We start from the raw sequence: 25,790 nt of genomic DNA on the forward strand, positions 1-25,790 counted from the left end.
CTCCAGCGGGAGCCTGGATTTCTTTCTGTACAGCCGGCTAGGGTGAGTGGCGGGGCTACTCTTTTGGCTCCTGCTGAAATAAAAACTGTTAATTCCGGGCCGGCTTGTTGTGTAAGCGGCACTGGAGATGAAAGGACTGCTTGTTATAAGGACAATTATACCGACTCATTGAGCCATACAAACTGTGTCACTCCTGCTCCTTTTGAGCCTGTCAATGAAACCAGGAAGATGGGTGTCTCTGTGCTCAATAACTCCAAAGATCCAAAGACTGTTTTTGTATCAGATGATTGTGAGCTACTAACTGAAACGAAGGGTCCTGAGGGTTCTGTTAAAAATGAACTGTGTTCCCCAGCCCTCAGCTCAGTCAGCAACCCAGTTAGCTACTCAGCCACATCAGCCCAGTTAGCCGCCCAGCCTGAAGCCCAGTCGCCACCTCCACCACATTCAGCCTCACTACCCATAGCTCAGTCACTACCACAGCCAGACTTACTACAAACTCTGTTACAGTCCATGGCCCAGGCAGTAGCTCAGTTTGTAGAAGAATCATTAACTTTATCATCAGTTCAGCCTCCAGTGTCCTCATTACCTGTAGCTCAACCATCTTCTCCACCACCAGTTTCATTCTCATTTCAACCACCACCTCAGTCTTTAGCAGCTCCGTCTCTTGTTGAGCCGCCCCCTTTTCTCACTCATGTTAAACAGGAAGACACACTCATAAAGACTGCTACTCTCTCCAGGGCCTCCCCAGAGGCTGAGCTCCAACCCTCAGCTGACTCTGGACCCCTGGAAACCAAGAAGCTGGCAAATCTCATGTTACCTGAAAACTCTGAGACCTCTCAGCCATCATTCTCCGCTGAGAGCCTGGGAGAGTTAATCCTGCCAGAGGTCTGTGCACCTGCTGGTTCTGTTCTGTCCCTGCCAGGGGCCCCCGTGCCTGCTGATTCAGCCCTGTGTGTGCCAGGGGCCCTGGTGCCCACTGGTTCTGTGACTGTTGTCGCTGGGGGGCCTGAGGAGCCCGTCCAGCAACCTTCCTCGTCAGCTGGGGGGCCCGAGGAGCCCGTCCAGCCACCAGCTGCTCCACCACCAGCTTCATCCACGCCGCCTGCAGCAGCCTCTGCAACGGCTTCAGCGTCGCCTGCAGCAACCTGGTCAGCCTCACCTGCATGGGCTTCAGCTTCGCCTGGCCCAACCTCTGCTTCGTCTGTCCAAGCCTCTGTCTCGCCTGGTGCTGCGGGGGCCACGCCGTCTTCAGGTCCCAAACTGCCACCTCAGCGTCGCCGGCCACTTTCCGGGCCTTTTGCCGTACGTCATCGCCGTCGTGGGTGGCCTCCGAATCAGCACTGTCATCCCCGTCGCCGCTGTTGCCGTCCGCACGGTCGGCCCCCAGAACTGTTTGCCCATCGCCGCCGTTGCCGTCTGCACGGTCGGCCCCCAGAACTGTTTGCCCGTCGCCGCCGTTGCCGTCTGCACGGTCGGCCCCCTGAACTGTTTCCACGCCGTTGCCGTCCGCACGGTCGGCCTCCGGAACTGAACTGTTTTGGCCCCGTGCTGTCTACCTTCGGGTCGACCCCCCGAACTTTTTCGTGGACTCATGGTTTAGCCCAGTCTAGTTTTGTTTTGTATATCTGGACTTGTGCTCCTGGTATTTTGTTTTGTTTCGCCAGCCTGCCAACCTGTCTAGTTATTCGGTACTCCCAGTTTAGTTAGTGTTTTTCTGTTCTGCTTCATCCCAGCTAAAAAGCTGTGTATTTTGAGTTTCTTCCACCTCCTTGAGTCCTGCATTTTGGGTCCTCGCTTCCTGCCTACCTACACACAGCCATGACAGCTATCATGGTCAGCTTAAGAAACAATTAAATCTTGCCATGTCTCCATGTTTGCTTTCGTTCACAAGTGGTCTCTGCTGGTGTGGGCAGGCCACGAGTAATTGTTGGCACCAGTGGTGAGTATTACATCCTGTCCTCACGACTCTGCTGCAGGGCTTGTCGCAGGAACTGGTTTGCTGACAATCCACGATGGCTGGAGAAACTGCCCAAAAGGTTTACCAACCTTCTCCCTGCTTTTCTTACATACAAAAAGGCCATCTGCAAGTCTGTTATGAATGAGCTCAGGAGGACTGGCAAATCTCCAGCAGACATGGCAAACCAAATAAATGAACTCATGCACCTCAAGTACGAGCGAGCTCCCCTGGCGTACCTCCATGCCACAGAATCGGTCTGGGATTCTGAGGCAGGAGCCCATGGACAGAGGACCATTGGGAAGTTCCTGAGGAAGGAAAATAAGCCACCGGATTTCAGGTCTTAGGAAGACCCACATGCCTGGTGTGGCATCTCTGTGTCCAGCCATTACTTGACTGACTGCCGGCTCGACGAATTCCGACGTCAACATCCAGCCATATCCAAACTCCTCCAAGGCACTTTTGGGCACATCCACAGGTCTGACCACACCAGGAAGGTGGCACGAAAAGTCATGCTGGCATCTGGGGTCATGTCCAGATTTTCCATAATGAATGAAAACTGGCTGATTGTTTCATGGGTCATGGTTCAGTCTGAGACGGAAAGGTCCTTGGAGCCCATGTACCAGGGAATGGCCAAGAGGTACAGTGATGCAGGAGTGGAAAAGGCCGGCTACATGTATGTATGTATGTATGTATGTGTGTGTATGTTTGTATGGGTGTATGGGTGTATCGCTGATTGGTTATGTCACAGACACAAACTGAAAATGGCGATCGCTCAAAAGACATATCACACACACGCCCTGAGATACCTGATTCGTCATGTCACACACACACCCTGCGATTCATGCCTTTTGATCGGTGATCACTCATATGTCACATTAAACCCACGCCCTGCTATCGCTAATACGTCACGTCAAACCCACGCCTGGCGATCGCCGATAAATTACGTCACAGAAACGCCTTGCAATCAGCGATCACTCATAAGCCATGTCACACACACATCCTGAGATCGGTGATATGTCCCGTCAAACACTTACCCTGCAATGAAACTGACCAATAAGACAAAAAAGGTTCACAAGAAAGGTTCTGCAGATGATCTGTTAGCTGTTTGACAACTACTCTTTCAAGGATGTTTGATATGAAAGGAAGGTTGGAGATTGGCCTATAATTAGCTAAGACTGCTGGGTCTAGAGATGCTTTTTAAGTGACAGTTTATCTACAGCCAGCTTGAAGGCCTGTGGATCATTAGAGAGGGTTTGATCATATTTAAGATTGAAGCATTAATTAATGGCAGGACTTCTTTGAGCAGTTTTGTAGGAATGGGGTCTAAAAGACACGTTGATGGTTTGGAGGAAGTAATTACTGATGTTAACTCAGAAAGATCAATTGGAGAAAGATCTCTAAATGAATATCAATGAATGAAAGTGGCTGTAGATAATGTTACATCTGTTACATGATTATGAGTGTTTTTTTCCTCTAATGGTTAAAATTGTATTTGTGAGGAATTTCATAAAGTCATTACTATCCATCTATCCTTTTCATGGTCGCGGGGGGTGTTGGAGCCAGGTGTCATAAGGCAAGAGGTAGGGTACACCCTGGACAGGTCACCTGTCTGTCACAGGGCCAACACACAGGGACAGACAACCACTTGCACTCACATTCACACCTATGGGCAATTTAGATTTTTCAATTAACCTTTCCCCACAAAGTGCATGTCTTTGGACTGTGGGAGGAAGCCGGAGTACCCAGGGAGAACCCACGCAAACACTCGGAGAACATGCAAACCCTGGCCTGATGGTGGAATTGAACTCAGGCCCTTCTTGCTGCAAGACAACAATGCTAACCACCGTGCCACCGTGCTGCCCGGTCTACTTAACGTTAAAGGAATGGTTGGCTGTGCTGAAGTGCAGTGTAGTGCTGAAGAGAAACCTAGGGTTGTTCTCATTTTCTTCAGTCAGTAATGATAGATAGATAAGTATTTATTGTCATTGTCAGAGAACAATGAAATTGCGTTTGGAGCTTCCGTACAACCCATAAATACAATAATAAAGAAAATAATAAATACCCCTTAAAACCCAACTGTAAATATTTAACCCAGTGTGACTCCAGTGCAATAAGACAATCCTTAGCAACAACATGAGAACATGACAAGTAATGTTCATAAGAAATTCAGACAAAGACCTGAGAAACATGACAAAGTACAACAATGCAACCCATACAATATTATTATTGTACTGTGAGATATGATGTCAGATATGATAGTTATCTATTTAAGAAAGGGGGGGGGGGGGGGGGCAGGAGGGGGAAAGAGAATAAAGATATGATGCACCAATGCAGACCAGTTCAGTGCTATTAAAGAGTTGGATATGGTTATTGTCCGTGAGAGGGGGGCAGAGAGTTCAGAAGCCTCACAGCCTGTGGATACAGGCTGTTGGCCAATCTGGATGTTCTGGCCTGTATAGACCTGTACCTTCTCCCTGAGGGCAGCAGGTGGAAAAGGTGGCGCGCAGGGTGATGTTGGTCCCGCAGGATACTATGCACCCTCCTCAGACAGCGAGTGGGGAAGATATTACTAATCTCTGGCAGACTTGTTCCAATAATTCTGCCAGCTTCTTTCACCACCCGCTGGAGTGCTTGCTGATCGGCCTTGGTGCAGCTGGGGAACCACACTAGAAATCCATACGTCAGAACACTGCTGATGGCACAGTTGTAGAAGTTCAACATCAGAGATCTGGGAATGTGTGCGCTCCGCAGTCTCCTCAGGTAGTAGAGGCGCTGTTGGGCCTTCCGTGCAACTGAGGTGATATGGTTGCCCCAGGACAGGTCCTCGGTCACAGTTACCCCCAAGAATTTAAAACTACTCACCCTCTCCACCGCCTCACTGCCAATGAAGAGAGGCAGATGGTTGTTATGACCCTTCCTCCGGAAATCTACAATGATCTCCTTGGTCTTTTTGGTGTTTAAGACCAAGTTATTGTCGTGGCACCATGACTCTAGTTGTTGCACCTCTGTCCTGTAGTTTGTCTCATCGTTGTTGGATATAAGTCCGAGCACTGTAGTGTCATCGGCAAACTTAACAATGAGATTGGACGCGCAGGAGGAAATACAGTCATGGGTGAAGAGAGTGTATAGCAGAGGGCTCAGGACACACCCCTGAGGGGCACCGGTGTTGACCACAAGGGTGGAAGAGGTGTTCTTACCCACTCTGACACTCTGTCTACGGTATGAATAGTAAGATGTTCGAGCTGTACGGTTCGCTTTCTAAATCTGTGATCCTCAATTTCCTCTCCAGCTTACGAGTTATCTGCTTTAAGCTACATGTTTGAGAGTTATACCAGGGAGTTAAGTACTTCTGTTTTGAAGCTCTCTTTTTCACAGGAGCTACAGTATCCAGTGTCATATGTAGTAAGGAGGTAAAATTATAAACAAGTTAATCAACCTCTGGTGGAGTAGCGTTCAGGTAGCTGCTCTGCTCTTTGTTGGTACAAAGCATTGAAGATGATAACAGTGGGTGAATTATATTCTTAAACTCAGTTATAGCACTTTCAGAAAGACATATGAAGACATTCACTGTGATGAAATCTCCCCACTGCTGTGTAATCATTTATTGTATATTAAACTGTTATTAGAAAATGATCAGATAAGAGAGGGTTTTCAGGAAAGACTGTTAAATGTTCAGTTTGCATTAAGACTTATGGCACAAAGTGAAAAGATTTTCTCTTAGAGGTTAGCTTCGAATGTCTATTCAGTTTAAATTGATGGTGAACTGTGGCTGGGCTGTTGCATAATGGCTAAAACTGTTCTCCAGTGGTGTTAGTGTCAGTCATTATGGAAATGTACTCTTGTATAAGTTTGATTAAACCTGCAGTCAGCTGAGGTTGAAGATGTCACTCGGATGAGCGATAAAACGTTTCTCCCACTGAAAACCCTACATCCAGATGCACAGAGCCAACTTTTTGGGATTCCTTTGGTTTAGTGTAGCAGGCCATGTATGTCAGTTTAGGACACATAATATAGAAGATGTTCACACTCAGTCTCATTAACTGTTTTCAGTAATACAGATGGAGGTTTATCAGAAGAGGAGACTTGATTATTCTACACTCACACTGGCCAGGGCTCCTAAGCTTGTTAAATAACAAAGTGTAAAATTAAATTTCAATAAACTAACCATAATGCCAGCTCATAAGCTCTTAACGCTGCATCTTTAACTCTTTTATAGGATTTGCAGTCTTCTGATTCCTGATGAGTTCTGTAAGTGACAAGCTTACTGACTGTGTTTACTCTTCTGTGTATTAGGAGTAGGTACGGGTGCAGAGGAAGGCTGTGTCCTGGCTGACTCTATTCATGAAAAATATAATCTGTGTTACAACAAGATTGAAATTGAGACTCGGCATTGTTTCCCAATCTTCCAAGCCCATATGAACTGTAGCCTCAGCTTTCTGTTCTTAGCTGACAGGAGTGATAGCAGAACAGATGTGTTATAAAATTTTGAGCAATGTCCTTGTACGATATTTAAGCTGCTTGTAAAGTGAAGAAAGTAGACACTTTAATCAGCCCACTCCTACAACCAGAAATGTGTGAAAGTCTAAATATTTATCAGAGGGGCTCACTAAAGATCAGCTGATTTCAACAGGACAAAACTGCTTAAACTACTTCAATCTCCCACTGTGACCACTGGTGCAGGGCAGGATGAGGGTTTGAAGGTCAGTTCCTGCTATTGCAGCATCACTGAGTGTCTATCTTAAGATAAACATCATTGATTTTTGAGGTCGGTTTTGATCAAGAACATAAGTATAGCCTGCATGAAACAACCAGACCAGGAGGTTCAATCAAGAACATCTGACACATATCTACTTGACACGAAAGCAGTACACACTGAACTCAGGTAACATTTGTTATTAGAGGAGGTCAAAAAGTGTGTCAGTGAGAAATATCCATCAAAAGCATGATTTACACTAGCTGCAGCTCAGTCAGCAACTCATCAGTTTTGTTGTTCAAACCAAACAAGAATTTTTCACATCATGTTGTCCTGCAGGAACTCACCGGATCACCTCTCCAGCACTTTGATCCCAAGACAGGAATACCATATGCAGAGTTAGTTTAATTGATTGGAATTCAGCTGTCATCTTCAGAGTGTTTCATTTGATAAAGTTAATAGCGAGAAATCAAGTGGTCAGAGCTATCATGGTGATATTCAGGGTCGGATTCTGTGCTAGTGCAAAACCTTCTTTTGGCCTGAAAAAGCTGCTGTGGGGTTTACAACAGAGGAGCAATTGAAAGCCTGCAGGTCAAATTAGCGTCAGGATGCATTTGCAAAAAATGTTTCATGTGAGCGGAAAGTTCTCTGGGTGATCCAACAGTGCGTTAGTTGATATACAAACATGCAGTGAGAACATTTCAGTAATTAGCTGTTAAGTGTCACCCAAACATGAGGAGGCCAGTGAAGGAGCCAGTGACGGTTTAACAAAAAGAATACAGTGTGAGTGCAGGTTTACATGTTTCTCTCTGGAAAAAAGAGAAGTCGATGTGTTTCTATTAGTGTGAAATCCTTTTTAGAAATTAGGCACTGTGTGAGGTCATTTAGTAAGAGTCAGTGAATCTTTCACAGTTGTAAAAAACATAAAAAGAAACAACATAAGTAACGTATGTTTTTTTCCGAGGGTGGTGGGGTAGAGGACTTCATGTGTGGGTGACTGAGAATGTCCATTTTATTAGATATGTTGTTGTAACTGTTTCAAAGTCAGTAATGCATGAATCTGCAATGATTTTTCTTCCTTAAAAGAGGACTGTGTACAGTGTCCACTTGTGTCTGTCTCCACGTTGGGTGATTGTGGAGTATTTGAATATGTGTGCATGAGGGTGGGAATGCCCGTTGGTGGCTGCGTGCGCCTGTTCGACTGTGTCTGTATGTCAGGGTGGGTCTTACACTCCACCTCTCTGGGAACATCTCAGGCCCTCCAAAGTATGGAGGCCTATCTCGATTCACTACACTCCTTGCCATTGGCTGATGCCCTCAGGCGTCGGTGTGTTGGTGGTTCTGGTGTCCGGGGCTGGGCGCTCAGGTATGTACCGGCTCACTCCCAGTGACTGCTTGGCGGGGCCTGGCACACCCGTGGCTCCGTCAGGCCACTTCCGGGGGGTGGGGGGCTCTCAGTCCTCTGGCCTCTGGGCCTGTGGCTCAGGTCACTCTGGCGCAGCTGTCTGCCGGCAGAGCCCACGGCCACATCACGGGCCCCCTGTGGCTTCTGCTCCGTGGCTGCTGGGTGACCTCTAATCTGGGGCTCTCCTCAGCGCTTCACAGGAGGGTGGCATGGCTGCAACTCCGATGGTCCTCCTTGGGCTCTCACATTCTGGGAGCCTCTGGGTGTCTGGGGCCTGGATCTCCTCCATGCCTGCTACATGCACTGGGGGACAGACTATGGCTCCCTGTTAAATCCAGAATTGAATTCAAAATCCTGCTCCTCACATACAAGGTCTTAAATAATCAGGCCCCATCTTATCTTAATGACCTTGTAGTACCATATCACCCTATTAGAGCACTTCGCTCTCGCTCTGCAGGCCTACTTGTTGTTCCTAGAGTATTTAAAAGTAGAATGGGAGGCAGAGCCTTCAGTTTTCAGGCCCCTCTTCTGTGGAACCAGCTTCCAGTTTGGATTCAGGAGACAGAAACTATCTCTACTTTTAAGATTAGGCTTCAAACTTTCCTTTTTGCTAAAGCACATAGTTAGGGCTGGACCAGGTGACTCTGAATTCTCCCTTAGTTATACTGCAATAGGCGTAGGCTGGTGGCGGATTCCCATGATACACTGAGTATTTCTTCTTCAGTCACCTTTCTAACTCACTATGTGTTTATACACCTCTCTGCATTGAATCATTACTTATCATCAATCTCTGGCTCTCCTCCACAGCTTATCTTTTGTCCTGTCTTCCTCTGCTCATCCCAACAGGTTGTGGCAGATGGCTGTCCCTTCCTCAGCCTGGTGCTACTGGAGGATTCTTTCTTTTAAAATGGAGTTTTTCCTTCCCACTGTTGCCAAAGCGCATGCTCATTAGAAATCATATGATTATTGGGTTTTTTCTGTATTTTTCTCTCATCCACATCAAAAGGAGCAGGTTAAAGTGGTTCTGGCATCTGACAAGGATTCCTCCTGGGCGTCTCCCAGGTGAGGTGTACTGGCCGAGCTCCCACCAGGAGGAGGCCCTGAATCAGACCCAAGACATGATGGAGTTCCCCTAGATAAGCTGGAGGAGGTGGATGTGGAAAAGGAGGTCTGGAGTTCTCTGCTTGGGCTGCTGCCCCCACAACCCGGCCACAGATAAGTGAAATAAGTAGATCAAATATAACTTGGTGTTCTAAAGAATATTGTTGTTTCCTTGCAGGACACCAGGAGAGATGAGCCCTCCATCACAGATGGTGTGGTCACCTGCAGGTTCAAGGTCATTGCATCTCCAGCCCACATCTACTGCCACTGTACTTAAGGGAAGTTGGGACAATGTTAAAGACTTTCTTCAGACAATTGCATTTGGATGAGCTAAATTCATGACAGGCACTCAAGCAGTAATGCCTCGACTGACAAACGAACATACCAAGCTTCTGTGTTGTTCGACTGCACTTGTGGATGAACAATAAAAACATTTTATATTTATTATATTAGTAATGTAACTTGCAATAAAAAGTTATGGGAAGCTTAAACTTAGTTTCAGAATAATTAAATCTGAGACTTTGTTTTATTGAAAAGTTATTAAAGTTTTAAAGTGTGTGACAAATAAAATAATAAATTATTAAGTAACACCAGCTACAATATTGGAAATATGTGTGTTGTTCAGCAGAACAGTGTCCAGTATGTTGGCTGAAATGCTTTAAATTTGAAAATAAAAGTTGGGCTGATTTTAACGCATTACGAGGAGTGTTTTAATTATTATTTTTTAAATAAGCAGTGTTTATATTACGTGTTGAATTAGAAATAAGTTCAAGGATAATAAAAGGTAATGAGATTTAATTGCATTCAACTTATGTGCAGCAAAACTAAAAATAAGTTACGGAAGTGTTCAAATAATATGTGTGCTTTTAAAAATGCTCATCTATTTAAAGACTACACAATCTGTGTTAATTATAATTATACCACAATCCCTTGCCTGTTGTGTTAAATATACATAAACAGTATGCGTTATCAGATGAAAGTACAAAACTCTCAAGAACCCACCTCCTAAATTTCAGGTGGCATTTTTAAAACATGCCATGACATAACACACAGCTGCTATAATCATACAGTGAGGTCAAATGTCAATTATCGGTATAGGTTCTTGCTATAGGGCTTTGGAGTTGACGTCACGCCGCAGTGCATTGTGGGATCGCGGCGCCATGTCAGTAGGCCAGGAAGCAGAACAAGCGCACAGTGTTGGAGTGTTGGAATCGGGACTGCCAGAACCATGCTCAAAATCAGCGCAAAGGCAAAGGGCTGTATCGCGACCGATTGCGCCCAGACGCCAAGAGACGGTACTTTGAAAAAATTGCGTGCATCGGTAATGTGGACCCGTATGAAATAAGGAAGTGTAGTGGAAACCCAGACGACCACTGTGACCTCGTTGTGTGGACACAGAAAGACCTTGCTGTGATACGCATCTTCCCTGATGTGGATTTCTGGGAACCGCGTTTAAACCAAGCACAAGACTTCTTTCTTAAAGTGTGCCTTCCTGAACTTGTTGGGAAATACTTCTCCAAACAACGTGCTGCTCTAAATAGCCTGTAATGTTTCATTTTGTGGTTCAAGATTGATGCCAGCTGTGTGTTGCCATGTAAATAGTTTGCATTTCATTTTTATGTACTTGCTAAGTACATGTGAACAGATCAAGAATAAAAAAACAAACAAATATACTATTCTTTTCTGTTTTATTGAAACCACTTCACACAAAGTACAATTATTTACAATGAACTACACATGCAACACAACAGCTTTATGAATACTCAACAAGAGCAGGTTTCATTTTGCACTGGTTTGACAACCACACTGGGGCATTCACCAAAACACAGCAAACCTTAACAATCTTATCAAGCAGTGTTGTGTCTTCACCCTCACATGATATGAGTTAATCGGATTGGCATTGTAGTGTGTAGCATTTTGAACTTGTTGCGCAAACTACCTATTACTCGCTCAACATGAATTCTCAGGTGGGCAATTGCTCTCGTTTGTTCAAAGTCCCTTGCAGCAAGTTGACAGTAGCCTTTTGTGAAAGCTGGAATCTTGACCTCCGCACACATCATTCCTACAGCATCTCTGATGTCAAAGCCTCTGTCAGCCAATACTACGTCCCCTGGTAACAGCTTTTGAAGAATGCCACATTTCTCTGTGATGTGTTTATCTGATGCACGCCCCCCCTCTCAGACGCATTAGTGTGAGTAAGAGCATTTGGAAACCTGTCAGTTTCTTCGATATTGGCAGGAAATCTTTGACAGTGTTGAAGAGGGACATTAAGACAGCATAACAATGTAGTCCAGTGTAATATCTTACTTTTTCAGTATCATCCTTTAAGAAATGTTCATTCAGCTCTGTCTTTTGCAACTGTGATTGAAGCAGTCTGTTCTCCTCCAACAGCCGGTTTATTTCTGCTCTGCCCTGTTCATTGCACACACAATCCTTCGTCTGCCCTTTAGCTTCCGAGACGCTGTCTGTCCGATCACCACTGTCCACATTTGCAGCTGGTACCTCAACCTCCACTTGTCCAACACAACTGCTGTCCACTGCCTCCATGACATTGTGATTTTGTTGTTGGTCTTCTGTCAGATCTTCATCGATCACTTCTGCACGGGGCACACCTTCAGACTCTGCAGCTGCATAACGAAAGCCTGTAAGATAAAACTAGACATAAGGTAAATGTACACCAATATTCCAATGACAGGTGTGTGATTCATCTGGAAGTTATGTGCGGATTAGTGTACAGTGATAGCAATTTAGTATGTTTTTAGAGGGGAGGGGGGTTGTTTACCTCCGATGGGTGCTCTTTTTCGCTTCCGTTGCGTACGCCTTGAGTGCCGGTCCGAGTCTGATACAGGTATGTCGTCGTGCCCCATGTGCAGTGTTGGTGCCCAGTCTGGATTTGTTACATCCATTTCATATGCTGGTTTGCCTGCAATAATGCCAAATCATAAGCTACTCAGTCGACATGACGTGGTTCTGCAGCATCACACATTAGCATGTTTTATCTCATTATCTATGACCTCAGCACATTGAAAATAACACTAAAAGCCTTTCAAGAGTGATATGAATTAATTTAGAACTCACCGGAAAGAAAATGCCGCGAGCAAACCAAAAAAAGCTGGGGATTGCAGAGAACTCGATATCCGCTCGTCTCACCGCTGCAATCCAAGCCTGACGTCTTTGTTTAGTAATATCGGATACATGGGATCCCTCACGTTGCCTCCAGGATGGAAAACGATTAAAAGAGAGCCCATTATCCAGCTTCTTGCCTTCACGATCGTGTGATCTAACGTTGCAACCGACAACACAACACGTACGATCCATAGCTGAAATGGTATCGTTTGTCTGGCCTACTGTCATGGCGGAAGGGGGCGTGGCCCATCTCCCGTGACATCACGCTCCAAAGCCCTATATATGTTATAACATAAACACAGCACAGTTGTAAGAATAATAGTTTCTAGGTCCTAAGGCTTTTTGTCAGTTTAATAGTGAGCTTTACGAGACTCATTTTCGTGCCAAAGGCTCGCACAGGCCTAAGTTCCCTTATGACAACTAGAGCTGGAAACAAGACCTCAAGCAATCCTAAGGCTAATTAGCACGGCTAGCATTTTAAAAAACATTTGTTAAATGTTGTCATTGCTAGCATATACCTGTATTACAGCATGGTAAGTAGCGAGAACGCTAAGTTTTTGTTACCTTTGAAAAGAAGAATGTGAAGCTGTAATATTAGCATGAGCTATGCTAATGTTATTCACTCAAACAAACATCTCAGGTACTGACTTACTGCTTTCTAATATCTGTGTTTATTTCTGGATATACCTACATGGTTATTAGACATCCCACATAAAGGGTGACAAAGGCAGTAACTATAAATGACCATAACTTTACTGTAAATTACACTGATGGGCTCAGTTCATATAGTTCTATCACGTGCACATGCATGTTAGCAACCGTAACCACGCAGGCTGTTGGTATATGAATGCTGCACAAGGTTCCAGCCGTTCCTTTACACTTGCTCTTGGACTTGTCTTGACCTGCTCCAAGCTCAGCTTGTGGAAAGATAACGTTTGGAGAATATTTCTACAGAAAGCGGATTTTACTACAAAGCGACAACAACTACTGCATCTTTGGATCTTTTGTACTTGTGTTTCATCATAACAGCAAAGCTTGAAGATCGTGGACCCCGACTCGTCGACAGACACCTGGTACATTTCAAAATTTCTTCAATTATTTCAAGAGTCACTAGATGACTATAATAATTTTACAGGTTCCAGTGTGAATATCACGTTTTAATGTGATCAAAATAAGTGTGTTCCAAGACTTTTCCTGGCAAATTGCTTTTATGCTTTAAATTTTCCAGGAGAGGTGTAGAATTTATTACGACTGGTGTATGAATGTGAAAAAAGGTTTTACTTTGATTTGAAGCCCTCAAATTTGACACTTTTTTTTCCAATGAAATGGTTAAAATTAGCTTAAAATTCGTAAAATGCCCCCCTCCCCCAAATATACATATGTATATGTGTTTATCGGTTTCTATGGTAACAGCATCTCCTCACAATGGTAGAACATATAGGAGTAAACACACCAGATCCCCTGTAGGTCCTGACATCATTTTCTTCTCTGGATCAAAGGCTTCATTTAAATAAACTATAACTTTTTCCCAGCTACATATGTGATGATAAAAAAAATAAAAAAATAAAATGAAATAATATAAAAAAGAATATTGAAAACATCAATCATAGTCAAAAATAATCATGAAGTCAAACTGTTACAAAAATGTGTTTTATTTTTAAAATTGTGCTTGGAGTTCTACTGCCTTTTTTGTATTAGCAATATTTAGGACATGGAATTGGTACATGGGGAGATTAAATGTTGCTTTATATTTTACATCGTTAATGAAAGAATAAAAAAAAGTACGGGAATGAGCTGCAAAGTTATTTATGAATTTACTGTAGTATGCTATTCATGTCCAGTTCTTTACACATCAGTACCTATTATCCATTACTTACTCCAACGTAGTGTTTGCATAAAGGTTTAAAAAGAACAAATAAACAAAACGAATGTGTACAAAATACAATACTGTTACCTTAAAAGTGTAGTGTGCACAGAGTGAGCTGCCTTGGCAGAGATTTGGATGCTTCACTTAATGATTGTGGACATAGTTGAAATCTTGTTTTCTTCTCACATGAACAAGTAAAGTGTCATTCAGTCTGATATGAATGTAGCCTGTAGCTTTAGCACTGGGTGTTTACTACATTCCTACTGTTATTTTAAACTTTGTTTCCTTACAGGCTGTCTTGACTACATTGTTGAACGTCCCAAGAACGAGACCTTTCTGAAGTCATCAGGATCCTTGATGACAGTCTCCTGAGCGGCATCTCTTCTGATGAAGCGTGGGACACTGATACCGAGTGTGTCAGTAAAGGTGAGTACATCGCCCTCTCATCCTCCCCCTCTTCTCATGAAGAACTGGATGCTGATGCGTGTCAGTGAAGAGGAAGGTGAGTGCCCCCTCCCCACCTCGCTTTCTCGCACTGAGGTCTGCTTATTGTAAATATCTTGTACTTGTTTTAATGTCAAAGTTGGCCTCTGTGCTTCTTCAGTGTTGGAAAGACTCTTTCTTGCACTGAGGTCTGCTTATTGTAAATATCTTGTACTTGTTTTGCACATTTTAATGTCAAAGTTGGTCTTTGTGCTTTTCATTGTTGGAAAGACTCTTTCTTGCACTGAGGTCTGCTTATTGTAAATATCTTGTACTTGTTTTGCACATTTTAATGTCAAAGTTGGTCTTTGTGCTTTTCAGTGTTGGAAAGAGTCTTTCTTGCACTGAGGGCTGCTTATTGTAAATATCTTGTACTTGTTTTGCACATTTTAATGTCAAAGTTGGTCTTTGTGCTTTTCAGTGTTGGAAAGAGTCTTTCTTGCACTGAGGTCTGCTTATTGTAAATATCTTGTACTTGTTTTTGCACATGTTAATGTCAAAGTTGGCCTTTGTGCTTTTTCAGTGTTGGAAAGACTCTTTCTTGCACTGAGGTCTGCTTATTGTAAATATCTTGTACTTGTTTTAATGTCAAAGTTGGCCTTTGTGCTTTTTCAGTGTTGGAAAGAGTCTTTCTTGCACTGAGGTCTGCTTATTGTAAATATCTTGTACTTGTTTTGCACATTTTAATGTCAAAGTTGGTCTTTGTGCTTTTCAGTGTTGGAAAGAGTCTTTCTTGCACTGAGGTCTGCTTATTGTAAATATCTTGTACTTGTTTTAATGTCAAAGTTGGCCTTTGTGCTTTTTCAGTGTTGGAAAGAGTCTTTCTTGCACTGAGGTCTGCTTATTGTAAATATCTTGTACTTGTTTTTACACCTTTTAATGTCAAAGTTGGCCTTTGTGCTTTTTCATTGTTGGAAAGACTCTTTCTTGCACTGAGGTCTGCTTATTGTAAATATCTTGTACTTGTTTTAATGTCAAAGTTGGTCTTTGTGCTTTTCAGTGTTGGAAAGAGTCTTTCTTGCACTGAGGTCTGCTTATTGTAAATATCTTGTACTTGTTTTTGCACATTTTAATGTCAAAGTTGGTCTTTGTGCTTTTCAGTGTTGGAAAGAGTCTTTCTTGCACTGAGGTCTGCTTATTGTAAAAATCTTGTACTTGTTTTGCACATTTTAATGTCAAAGTTTGTCTTTGTGCTTTTCAGTGTTGGAAAGAGTCTTTCTTGCACTGAGGTCTGCTTATTGTAAATATCTTGTACTTGTTTTAATGTCAAAGTTGGCCTTTGTGCTTTTTCAGTGTTGGAAAGACTCTTTCTTGCACTGAGGTCTGCTTATTGTAAATATCTTGTACTTGTTTTACACATTTTAATGTCAAAGTTGGCCTTTGTGCTTTTCATTGTTGGAAAGACTCTTTCTTGCACCGAGGTCTGCTTATTGTAAATATCTTGTACTTGTTTTAATGTCAAAGTTGGCCTTTGTGCTTTTTCAGTGTTGGAAAGAGTCTTTCTTGCACTGAGGTCTGCTTATTGTAAATATCTTGTACTTGTTTTGCACATTTTAATGTCAAAGTTGGTCTTTGTGCTTTTCATTGTTGGAAAGACTCTTTCTTGCACTGAGGTCTGCTTATTGTAAATATCTTGTACTTGTTTTGCACATTTTAATGTCAAAGTTGGTCTTTGTGCTTTTCAGTGTTGGAAAGAGTCTTTCTTGCACTGAGGTCTGCTTATTGTAAATATCTTGTACTTGTTTTAATGTCAAAGTTGGCCTTTGTGCTTTTTCAGTGTTGGAAAGAGTCTTTCTTGCACTGAGGTCTGCTTATTGTAAATATCTTGTACTTGTTTTTACACCTTTTCATGTCAAAGTTGGCCTTTGTGGTTTTTCAGTGGTGGAAAGACTCTTTCTTGCACTGAGGTCTGCTTATTGTAAATATCTTTTACTTGTTTTGCACATTTTAATGTCAAAGTTGGTCTTTGTGCTTTTCAGTGTTGGAAAGACTCTTTCTTGCACTGAGGTCTGCTTATTGTAAATATCTTGTACTTGTTTTGCACATTTTAATGTCAAAGTTGGTCTTTGTGCTTTTCAGTGTTGGAAAGAGTCTTTCTTGCACTGAGGTCTGCTTATTGTAAATATCTTGTACTTGTTTTAATGTCAAAGTTGGCCTTTGTGCTTTTTCAGTGTTGGAAAGAGTCTTTCTTGCACTGAGGTCTGCTTATTGTAAATATCTTGTACTTGTTTTTACACCTTTTCATGTCAAAGTTGGCCTTTGTGGTTTTTCAGTGGTGGAAAGACTCTTTCTTGCACTGAGGTCTGCTTATTGTAAATATCTTGTACTTGTTTTAATGTCAAAGTTGGCCTTTGTGCTTTTTCAGTGTTGGAAAGACTCTTTCTTGCACTGAGGTCTGCTTATTGTAAATATCTTGTACTTGTTTTGCACATTTTAATGTCAAAGTTGGTCTTTGTGCTTTTCATTGTTGGAAAGACTCTTTCTTGCACTGAGGGCTGCTTATTGTAAATATCTTGTACTTGTTTTGCACATTTTAATGTCAAAGTTGGTCTTTGTGCTTTTCAGTGTTGGAAAGAGTCTTTCTTGCACTGAGGTCTGCTTATTGTAAATATCTTGTACTTGTTTTTGCACATTTTAATGTCAAAGTTGGTCTTTGTGCTTTTCAGTGTTGGAAAGACTCTTTCTTGCACTGAGGTCTGCTTATTGTAAATATCTTGTACTTGTTTTGCACATTTTAATGTCAGTGTTGGTCTTTGTGCTTTTCAGTGTTGGAAAGAGTCTTTCTTGCACTGAGGTCTGCTTATTGTAAATATCTTGTACTTGTTTTGCAGATTTTAATGTCAAAGTTGGCCTTTGTGCTTTTCAGTGTTGGAAAGAGTCTTTCTTGCACTGAGGTCTGCTTATTGTAAATATCTTGTACTTGTTTTAATGTCAAAGTTGGCCTTTGTGCTTTTTCAGTGTTGGAAAGACTCTTTCTTGCACTGAGGTCTGCTTATTGTAAATATCTTGTACTTGTTTTGCACATTTTAATGTCAATGTTGGTCTTTGTGCTTTTCAGTGTTGGAAAGAGTCTTTCTTGCACTGAGGTCTGCTTATTGTAAATATCTTGTACTTGTTTTAATGTCAAAGTTGGCCTTTGTGCTTTTTCAGTGTTGGAAAGACTCTTTCTTGCACTGAGGTCTGCTTATTGTAAATATCTTGTACTTGTTTTGCACATTTTAATGTCAATGTTGGTCTTTGTGCTTTTCAGTGTTGGAAAGACTCTTTCTTGCACTGAGGTCTGCTTATTGTAAATATCTTGTACTTGTTTTGCACATTTTAATGTCAATGTTGGTCTTTGTGCTTTTCAGTGTTGGAAAGAGTCTTTCCTGCACTGAGGTCTGCTTATTGTAAATATCTTGTACTTGTTTTAATGTCAAAGTTGGCCTTTGTGCTTTTTCAGTGTTGGAAAGAGTCTTTCTTGCACTGAGGTCTGCTTATTGTAAATATCTTGTACTTGTTTTGCAGATTTTAATGTCAAAGTTGGTCTTTGTGCTTTTCAGTGTTGGAAAGAGTCTTTCTTGCACTGAGGTCTGCTTATTGTAAATATCTTGTACTTGTTTTGCACATTTTAATGTCAAAGTTGGTCTTTGTGCTTTTCAGTGTTGGAAAGAGTCTTTCTTGCACTGAGGGCTGCTTATTGTAAATATCTTGTACTTGTTTTGCACATTTTAATGTCAAAGTTGGTCTCTGTGCTTTTCAGTGTTGGAAAGAGTCTTTCTTGCACTGAGGTCTGCTTATTGTAAATATCTTGTACTTGTTTTGCACATTTTAATGTCAAAGTTGGTCTTTGTGCTTTTTCAGTGTTGGAAAGAGTCTTTCTTGCACTGAGGTCTGCTTATTGTAAATATCTTGTACTTGTTTTGCACATTTTAATGTCAAAGTTGGTCTCTGTGCTTTTCAGTGTTGGAAAGAGTCTTTCTTGCACTGAGGGCTGCTTATTGTAAATATCTTGTACTTGTTTTGCACATTTTAATGTCAAAGTTGGTCTCTGTGCTTTTCAGTGTTGGAAAGAGTCTTTCTTGCACTGAGGTCTGCTTATTGTAAATATCTTGTACTTGTTTTGCACATTTTAATGTCAAAGTTGGCCTTTGTGCTTTTTCAGTGTTGGAAAGACTCTTTCTTGCACTGAGGTCTGCTTATTGTAAATATCTTGTACTTGTTTTAATGTCAAAGTTGGCCTTTGTGCTTTTTCAGTGTTGGAAAGACTCTTTCTTGCACTGAGGTCTGCTTATTGTAAATATCTTGTACTTGTTTTGCACATTTTAATGTCAAAGTTGGCCTTTGTGCTTTTTCAGTGTTGGAAAGAGTCTTTCTTGCACTGAGGTCTGCTTATTGTAAATATCTTGTACTTGTTTTGCACATTTTAATGTCAAAGTTGGTCTTTGTGCTTTTCAGTGTTGGAAAGAGTCTTTCTTGCACTGAGGTCTGCTTATTGTAAATATCTTGTACTTGTTTTTACACCTTTTCATGTCAAAGTTGGCCTTTGTGGTTTTTCAGTGGTGGAAAGACTCTTTCTTGCACTGAGGTCTGCTTATTGTAAATATCTTGTACTTGTTTTGCACATTTTAATGTCAAAGTTGGTCTTTGTGCTTTTCAGTGTTGGAAAGAGTCTTTCTTGCACTGAGGTCTGCTTATTGTAAATATCTTGTACTTGTTTTTACACCTTTTAATGTCAAAGTTGGCCTTTGTGGTTTTTCATTGTTGGAAACACTCTTTCTTGCACTGAGGTCTGCTTATTGTAAATATCTTGTACTTGTTTTAATGTCAAAGTTGGCCTTTGTGCTTTTTCAGTGTTGGAAAGAGTCTTTCTTGCACTGAGGTCTGCTTATTGTAAATATCTTGTACTTGTTTTTGCACATTTTAATGTCAATGTTGGTCTTTGTGCTTTTCAGTGTTGGAAAGACTCTTTCTTGCACTGAGGTCTGCTTATTGTAAATATCTTGTACTTGTTTTAATGTCAAAGTTGGCCTTTGTGCTTTTTCAGTGTTGGAAAGAGTCTTTCTTGCACTGAGGTCTGCTTATTGTAAATATCTTGTACTTGTTTTGCAGATTTTAATGTCAAAGTTGGTCTTTGTGCTTTTCATTGTTGGAAAGACTCTTTCTTGCACTGAGGTCTGCTTATTGTAAATATCTTGTACTTGTTTTGCACATTTTAATGTCAAAGTTGGTCTTTGTGCTTTTCAGTGTTGGAAAGAGTCTTTCTTGCACTGAGGGCTGCTTATTGTAAATATCTTGTACTTGTTTTGCACATTTTAATGTCAAAGTTGGTCTCTGTGCTTTTCAGTGTTGGAAAGAGTCTTTCTTGCACTGAGGTCTGCTTATTGTAAATATCTTGTACTTGTTTTGCACATTTTAATGTCAAATCTGGTCTTTGTGCTTTTTCAGTGTTGGAAAGAGTCTTTCTTGCACTGAGGTCTGCTTATTGTAAATATCTTGTACTTGTTTTTGCACATTTTAATGTCAAAGTTGGCCTTTGTGCTTTTTCAGTGTTGGAAAGACTCTTTCTTGCACTGAGGTCTGCTTATTGTAAATATCTTGTACTTGTTTTAATGTCAAAGTTGGCCTTTGTGCTTTTTCAGTGTTGGAAAGAGTCTTTCTTGCACTGAGGTCTGCTTATTGTAAATATCTTGTACTTGTTTTGCACATTTTAATGTCAAAGTTGGTCTTTGTGCTTTTCAGTGTTGGAAAGAGTCTTTCTTGCACTGAGGTCTGCTTATTGTAAATATCTTGTACTTGTTTTAATGTCAAAGTTGGCCTTTGTGCTTTTTCAGTGTTGGAAAGACTCTTTCTTGCACTGAGGTCTGCTTATTGTAAATATCTTGTACTTGTTTTAATGTCAAAGTTGGCCTTTGTGCTTTTTCAGTGTTGGAAAGACTCTTTCTTGCACTGAGGGCTGCTTATTGTAAATATCTTGTACTTGTTTTTACACCTTTTCATGTCAAAGTTGGTCTTTGTGCTTTTCAGTGTTGGAAAGAGTCTTTCTTGCACTGAGGTCTGCTTATTGTAAATATCTTGTACTTGTTTTAATGTCAAAGTTGGCCTTTGTGCTTTTTCAGTGTTGGAAAGAGTCTTTCTTGCACTGAGGTCTGCTTATTGTAAATATCTTGTACTTGTTTTGCACATTTTAATGTCAAAGTTGGTCTTTGTGCTTTTCAGTGTTGGAAAGAGTCTTTCTTGCACGGAGGTCTGCTTATTGTAAATATCTTGTACTTGTTTTTACACCTTTTAATGTCAAAGTTGGCCTTTGTGGTTTTTCATTGTTGGAAAGACTCTTTCTTGCACTGAGGTCTGCTTATTGTAAATATCTTGTACTTGTTTTAATGTCAAAGTTGGTCTTTGTGCTTTTCAGTGTTGGAAAGAGTCTTTCTTGCACTGAGGTCTGCTTATTGTAAATATCTTGTACTTGTTTTTGCACATTTTAATGTCAAAGTTGGTCTTTGTGCTTTTCAGTGTTGGAAAGAGTCTTTCTTGCACTGAGGTCTGCTTATTGTAAATATCTTGTACTTGTTTTGCACATTTTAATTTCAAAGTTTGTCTTTGTGCTTTTCAGTGTTGGAAAGAGTCTTTCTTGCACTGAGGTCTGCTTATTGTAAATATCTTGTACTTGTTTTAATGTCAAAGTTGGCCTTTGTGTTTTTTCAGTGTTGGAAAGAGTCTTTCTTGCACTGAGGTCTGCTTATTGTAAATATCTTGTACTTGTTTTAATGTCAAAGTTGGCCTTTGTGCTTTTTCAGTGTTGGAAAGAGTCTTTCTTGCACTGAGGTCTGCTTATTGTAAATATCTTGTACTTGTTTTAATGTCAAAGTTGGCCTTTGTGCTTTTTCAGTGTTGGAAAGACTCTTTCTTGCACTGAGGTCTGCTTATTGTAAATATCTTGTACTTGTTTTAATGTCAAAGTTGGCCTTTGTGTTTTTTCAGTGTTGGAAAGAGTCTTTCTTGCACTGAGGTCTGCTTATTGTAAATATCTTGTACTTGTTTTAATGTCAAAGTTGGCCTTTGTGCTTTTTCAGTGTTGGAAAGAGTCTTTCTTGCACTGAGGTCTGCTTATTGTAAATATCTTGTACTTGTTTTAATGTCAAAGTTGGCCTTTGTGCTTTTTCAGTGTTGGAAAGAGTCTTTCTTGCACTGAGGTCTGCTTATTGTAAATATCTTGTACTTGTTTTAATGTCAAAGTTGGCCTTTGTGCTTTTTCAGTGTTGGAAAGAGTCTTTCTTGCACTGAGGTCTGCTTATTGTAAATATCTTGTACTTGTTTTAATGTCAAAGTTGGCCTTTGTGCTTTTTCAGTGTTGGAAAGAGTCTTTCTTGCACTGAGGTCTGCTTATTGTAAATATCTTGTACTTGTTTTAATGTCAAAGTTGGCCTTTGTGCTTTTTCAGTGTTGGAAAGACTCTTTCTTGCACTGAGGTCTGCTTATTGTAAATATCTTGTACTTGTTTTACACATTTTAATGTCAAAGTTGGCCTCTGTGCTTTTCAGTGTTGGAAAGAGTCTTTCTTGCACTGAGGTCTGCTTATTGTAAATATCTTGTACTTGTTTTAATGTCAAAGTTGGCCTTTGTGCTTTTTCAGTTTTGGAAAGAGTCTTTCTTGCACTGAGGTCTGCTTATTGTAAATATCTTGTACTTGTTTTAATGTCAAAGTTGGCCTTTGTGCTTTTTCAGTGTTGGAAAGAGTCTTTCTTGCACTGAGGTCTGCTTATTGTAAATATCTTGTACTTGTTTTAATGTCAAACTTGGCCTTTGTGCTTTTTCAGTGTTGGAAAGAGTCTTTCTTGCACTGAGGTCTGCTTATTGTAAATATCTTGTACTTGTTTTAATGTCAAAGTTGGCCTTTGTGCTTTTTCAGTGTTGGAAAGAGTCTTTCTTGCACTGAGGTCTGCTTATTGTAAATATCTTGTACTTGTTTTAATGTCAAAGTTGGCCTTTGTGCTTTTTCAGTGTTGGAAAGAGTCTTTCTTGCACTGAGGTCTGCTTATTGTAAATATCTTGTACTTGTTTTAATGTCAAAGTTGGCCTTTGTGCTTTTTCAGTGTTGGAAAGAGTCTTTCTTGCACTGAGGTCTGCTTATTGTAAATATCTTGTACTTGTTTTAATGTCAAAGTTGGCCTTTGTGCTTTTTCAGTGTTGGAAAGACTCTTTCTTGCACTGAGGTCTGCTTATTGTAAATATCTTGTACTTGTTTTTGCACATTTTAATGTCAAAGTTGGCCTTTGTGCTTTTTCAGTGTTGGAAAGACTCTTTCTTGCACTGAGGTCTGCTTATTGTAAATATCTTGTACTTGTTTTAATGTCAAAGTTGGCCTTTGTGCTTTTTCAGTGTTGGAAAGAGTCTTTCTTGCACTGAGGTCTGCTTATTGTAAATATCTTGTACTTGTTTTAATGTCAAAGTTGGCCTTTGTGCTTTTTCAGTGTTGGAAAGAGTCTTTCTTGCACTGAGGTCTGCTTATTGTAAATATCTTGTACTTGTTTTAATGTCAAAGTTGGCCTTTGTGCTTTTTCAGTGTTGGAAAGAGTCTTTCTTGCACTGAGGGCTGCTTATTGTAAATATCTTGTACTTGTTTTAATGTCAAAGTTGGCCTTTGTGCTTTTTCAGTGTTGGAAAGAGTCTTTCTTGCACTGAGGTCTGCTTATTGTAAATATCTTGTACTTGTTTTAATGTCAAAGTTGGCCTTTGTGCTTTTTCAGTGTTGGAAAGAGTCTTTCTTGCACTGAGGTCTGCTTATTGTAAATATCTTGTACTTGTTTTAATGTCAAAGTTGGCCTTTGTGCTTTTTCAGTGTTGGAAAGAGTCTTTCTTGCACTGAGGTCTGCTTATTGTAAATATCTTGTACTTGTTTTAATGTCAAAGTTGGCCTTTGTGCTTTTTCAGTGTTGGAAAGAGTCTTTCTTGCACTGAGGTCTGCTTATTGTAAATATCTTGTACTTGTTTTAATGTCAAAGTTGGCCTTTGTGCTTTTTCAGTGTTGGAAAGACTCTTTCTTGCACTGAGGTCCTCTTATTGTAAATATCTTGTACTTGTTTTAATGTCAAAGTTGGTCTTTGTGCTTTTCAGTGTTGGAAAGACTCTTTCTTGCACTGAGGTCTGCTTATTGTAAATATCTTGTACTTGTTTTTGCACATTTTAATGTCAAAGTTGGCCTTTGTGCTTTTTCAGTGTTGGAAAGACTCTTTCTTGCACTGAGGTCTGCTTATTGTAAATATCTTGTACTTGTTTTACACATTTTAATGTCAAAGTTGGTCTTTGTGCTTTTCAGTATTGGAAAGAGTCTTTCTTGCACTGAGGTCTGCTTATTGTAAATATCTTGTACTTGTTTTAATGTCAAAGTTGGCCTTTGTGCTTTTTCAGTGTTGGAAAGAGTCTTTCTTGCACTGAGGTCTGCTTATTGTAAATATCTTGTACTTGTTTTAATGTCAAAGTTGGCCTTTGTGCTTTTTCAGTGTTGGAAAGACTCTTTCTTGCACTGAGGTCTGCTTATTGTAAATATCTTGTACTTCTTTTAATGTCAAAGTTGGCCTTTGTGCTTTTTCAGTGTTGGAAAGAGTGTTTCTTGCACTGATGTCTGCTTATTGTAAATATCTTGTACTTGTTTTTACACCTTTTAATGTCAAAGTTGGCCTCTGTGCTTTTTCAGTGTTGGAAAGAGTGTTTCTTGCACTGCGGTCTGCTTATTGTAAATATCTTGTACTTGTTTTTACACCTTTTAATGTCAAAGTTGGCCTCTGTGCTTTTTCAGTGTTGGAGAGAGTGTTTCTTGCACTGAGGTCTACTTATTGTAAATATCTTGTACTTGTTTTAATGTCAAAGTTGGCCTTTGTGCTTTTTCAGTGTTGGAAAGACTCTTTCTTGCACTGCGGTCTGCTTATTGTAAATATCTTGTACTTGTTTGAACACCTTTTAATGTCAAAGTTGGCCTTTGTGCTTTTTCAGTGTTGGAAAGAGTGTTTCTTGCACTGCGGTCTGCTTATTGTAAATATCTTGTACTTGTTTTTACACCTTTTAATGTCAAAGTTGGCCTCTGTGCTTTTTCAGTGTTGGAAAGAGTGTTTCTTGCACTGAGGTCTGCTTATTGTAAATATCTTGTACTTGTTTTAATGTCAAAGTTGGCCTTTGTGCTTTTTCAGTGTTGGAAAGACTCTTTCTTGCACTGAGGTCTGCTTATTGTAAATATCTTGTACTTGTTTGAACACCTTTTAATGTCAAAGTTGGCCTTTGTGCTTTTTCAGTGTTGGAAAGAGTCTTTCTTGCACTGAGGTCTGCTTATTGTAAATATCTTGTACTTGTTTGAACACCTTTTAATGTCAAAGTTGGCCTTTGTGCTTTTTCAGTGTTGGAAAGAGTCTTTCTTGCACTGATGTCTGCTTATTGTAAATATCTTGTACTTGTTTTAATGTCAAAGTTGGCCTTTGTGCTTTTTCAGTGTTGGAAAGACTCTTTCTTGCACTGAGGTCTGCTTATTGTAAATATCTTGTACTTGTTTTTGCACATTTTAATGTCAAAGTTGGCCTTTGTGCTTTTTCAGTGTTGGAAAGACTCTTTCTTGCACTGAGGTCTGCTTATTGTAAATATCTTGTACTTGTTTTACACATTTTAATGTCAAAGTTGGCCTCTGTGCTTTTCAGTGTTGGAAAGAGTCTTTCTTGCACTGAGGTCTGCTTATTGTAAATATCTTGTACTTGTTTTAATGTCAAAGTTGGCCTTTGTGCTTTTTCAGTTTTGGAAAGAGTCTTTCTTGCACTGAGGTCTGCTTATTGTAAATATCTTGTACTTGTTTTAATGTCAAAGTTGGCCTTTGTGCTTTTTCAGTGTTGGAAAGAGTCTTTCTTGCACTGAGGTCTGCTTATTGTAAATATCTTGTACTTGTTTTAATGTCAAAGTTGGCCTTTGTGCTTTTTCAGTGTTGGAAAGACTCTTTCTTGCACTGAGGTCTGCTTATTGTAAATATCTTGTACTTGTTTTTGCACATTTTAATGTCAAAGTTGGCCTTTGTGCTTTTTCAGTGTTGGAAAGACTCTTTCTTGCACTGAGGTCTGCTTATTGTAAATATCTTGTACTTGTTTTTGCACATTTTAATGTCAAAGTTGGCCTTTGTGCTTTTTCAGTGTTGGAAAGACTCTTT

The 25,790-nt window shown here is 40.6% G+C and overlaps 1 protein-coding gene and 1 pseudogene across 1 annotated transcript; one reads left to right on the plus strand and one right to left on the minus strand.

Moving 5' to 3' along the window:
• The first annotated feature begins 1,830 nt into the window (after positions 1-1,830).
• Positions 1,831-9,433, plus strand: LOC146371255 (uncharacterized; annotated as a pseudogene).
• Positions 9,434-10,728: 1,295 nt separating this feature from the next.
• LOC146371256 (uncharacterized) lies at positions 10,729-12,830 on the minus strand. The gene is made up of 3 exons (XM_084908607.1): positions 12,235-12,830; positions 11,939-12,079; positions 10,729-11,798 (listed from the first exon to the last, which is right to left on the minus strand). Exons 2-3 carry the CDS (start codon positions 12,060-12,062, stop codon positions 11,311-11,313), a joined length of 612 nt encoding a protein of 203 aa, XP_084764733.1. The 5' UTR covers positions 12,063-12,079; positions 12,235-12,830; the 3' UTR covers positions 10,729-11,310.
• Between the last annotated feature and the right edge of the window lie 12,960 nt (positions 12,831-25,790).

This window comes from Perissodus microlepis, chromosome 16 (assembly GCF_051167445.1).
Source record: "Perissodus microlepis isolate ML-2025 ecotype Zambia chromosome 16, ASM5116744v1, whole genome shotgun sequence".
In the NCBI taxonomy this organism is placed as follows: Eukaryota; Metazoa; Chordata; class Actinopteri; order Cichliformes; family Cichlidae; genus Perissodus; species Perissodus microlepis.

Bases quoted from the DNA above. Each gene is read 5' to 3' on its own strand.
- LOC146371256 (XM_084908607.1), bottom strand. From the start codon at position 12,062: ATGGATGTAACAAATCCAGACTGGGCACCAACACTGCACATGGGGCAC. The intron at 11,799-11,938 runs GTAAACAACCCC...TTTATCTTACAG, and splicing joins AAAAAGAGCACCCATCGGAG to GCTTTCGTTATGCAGCTGCA.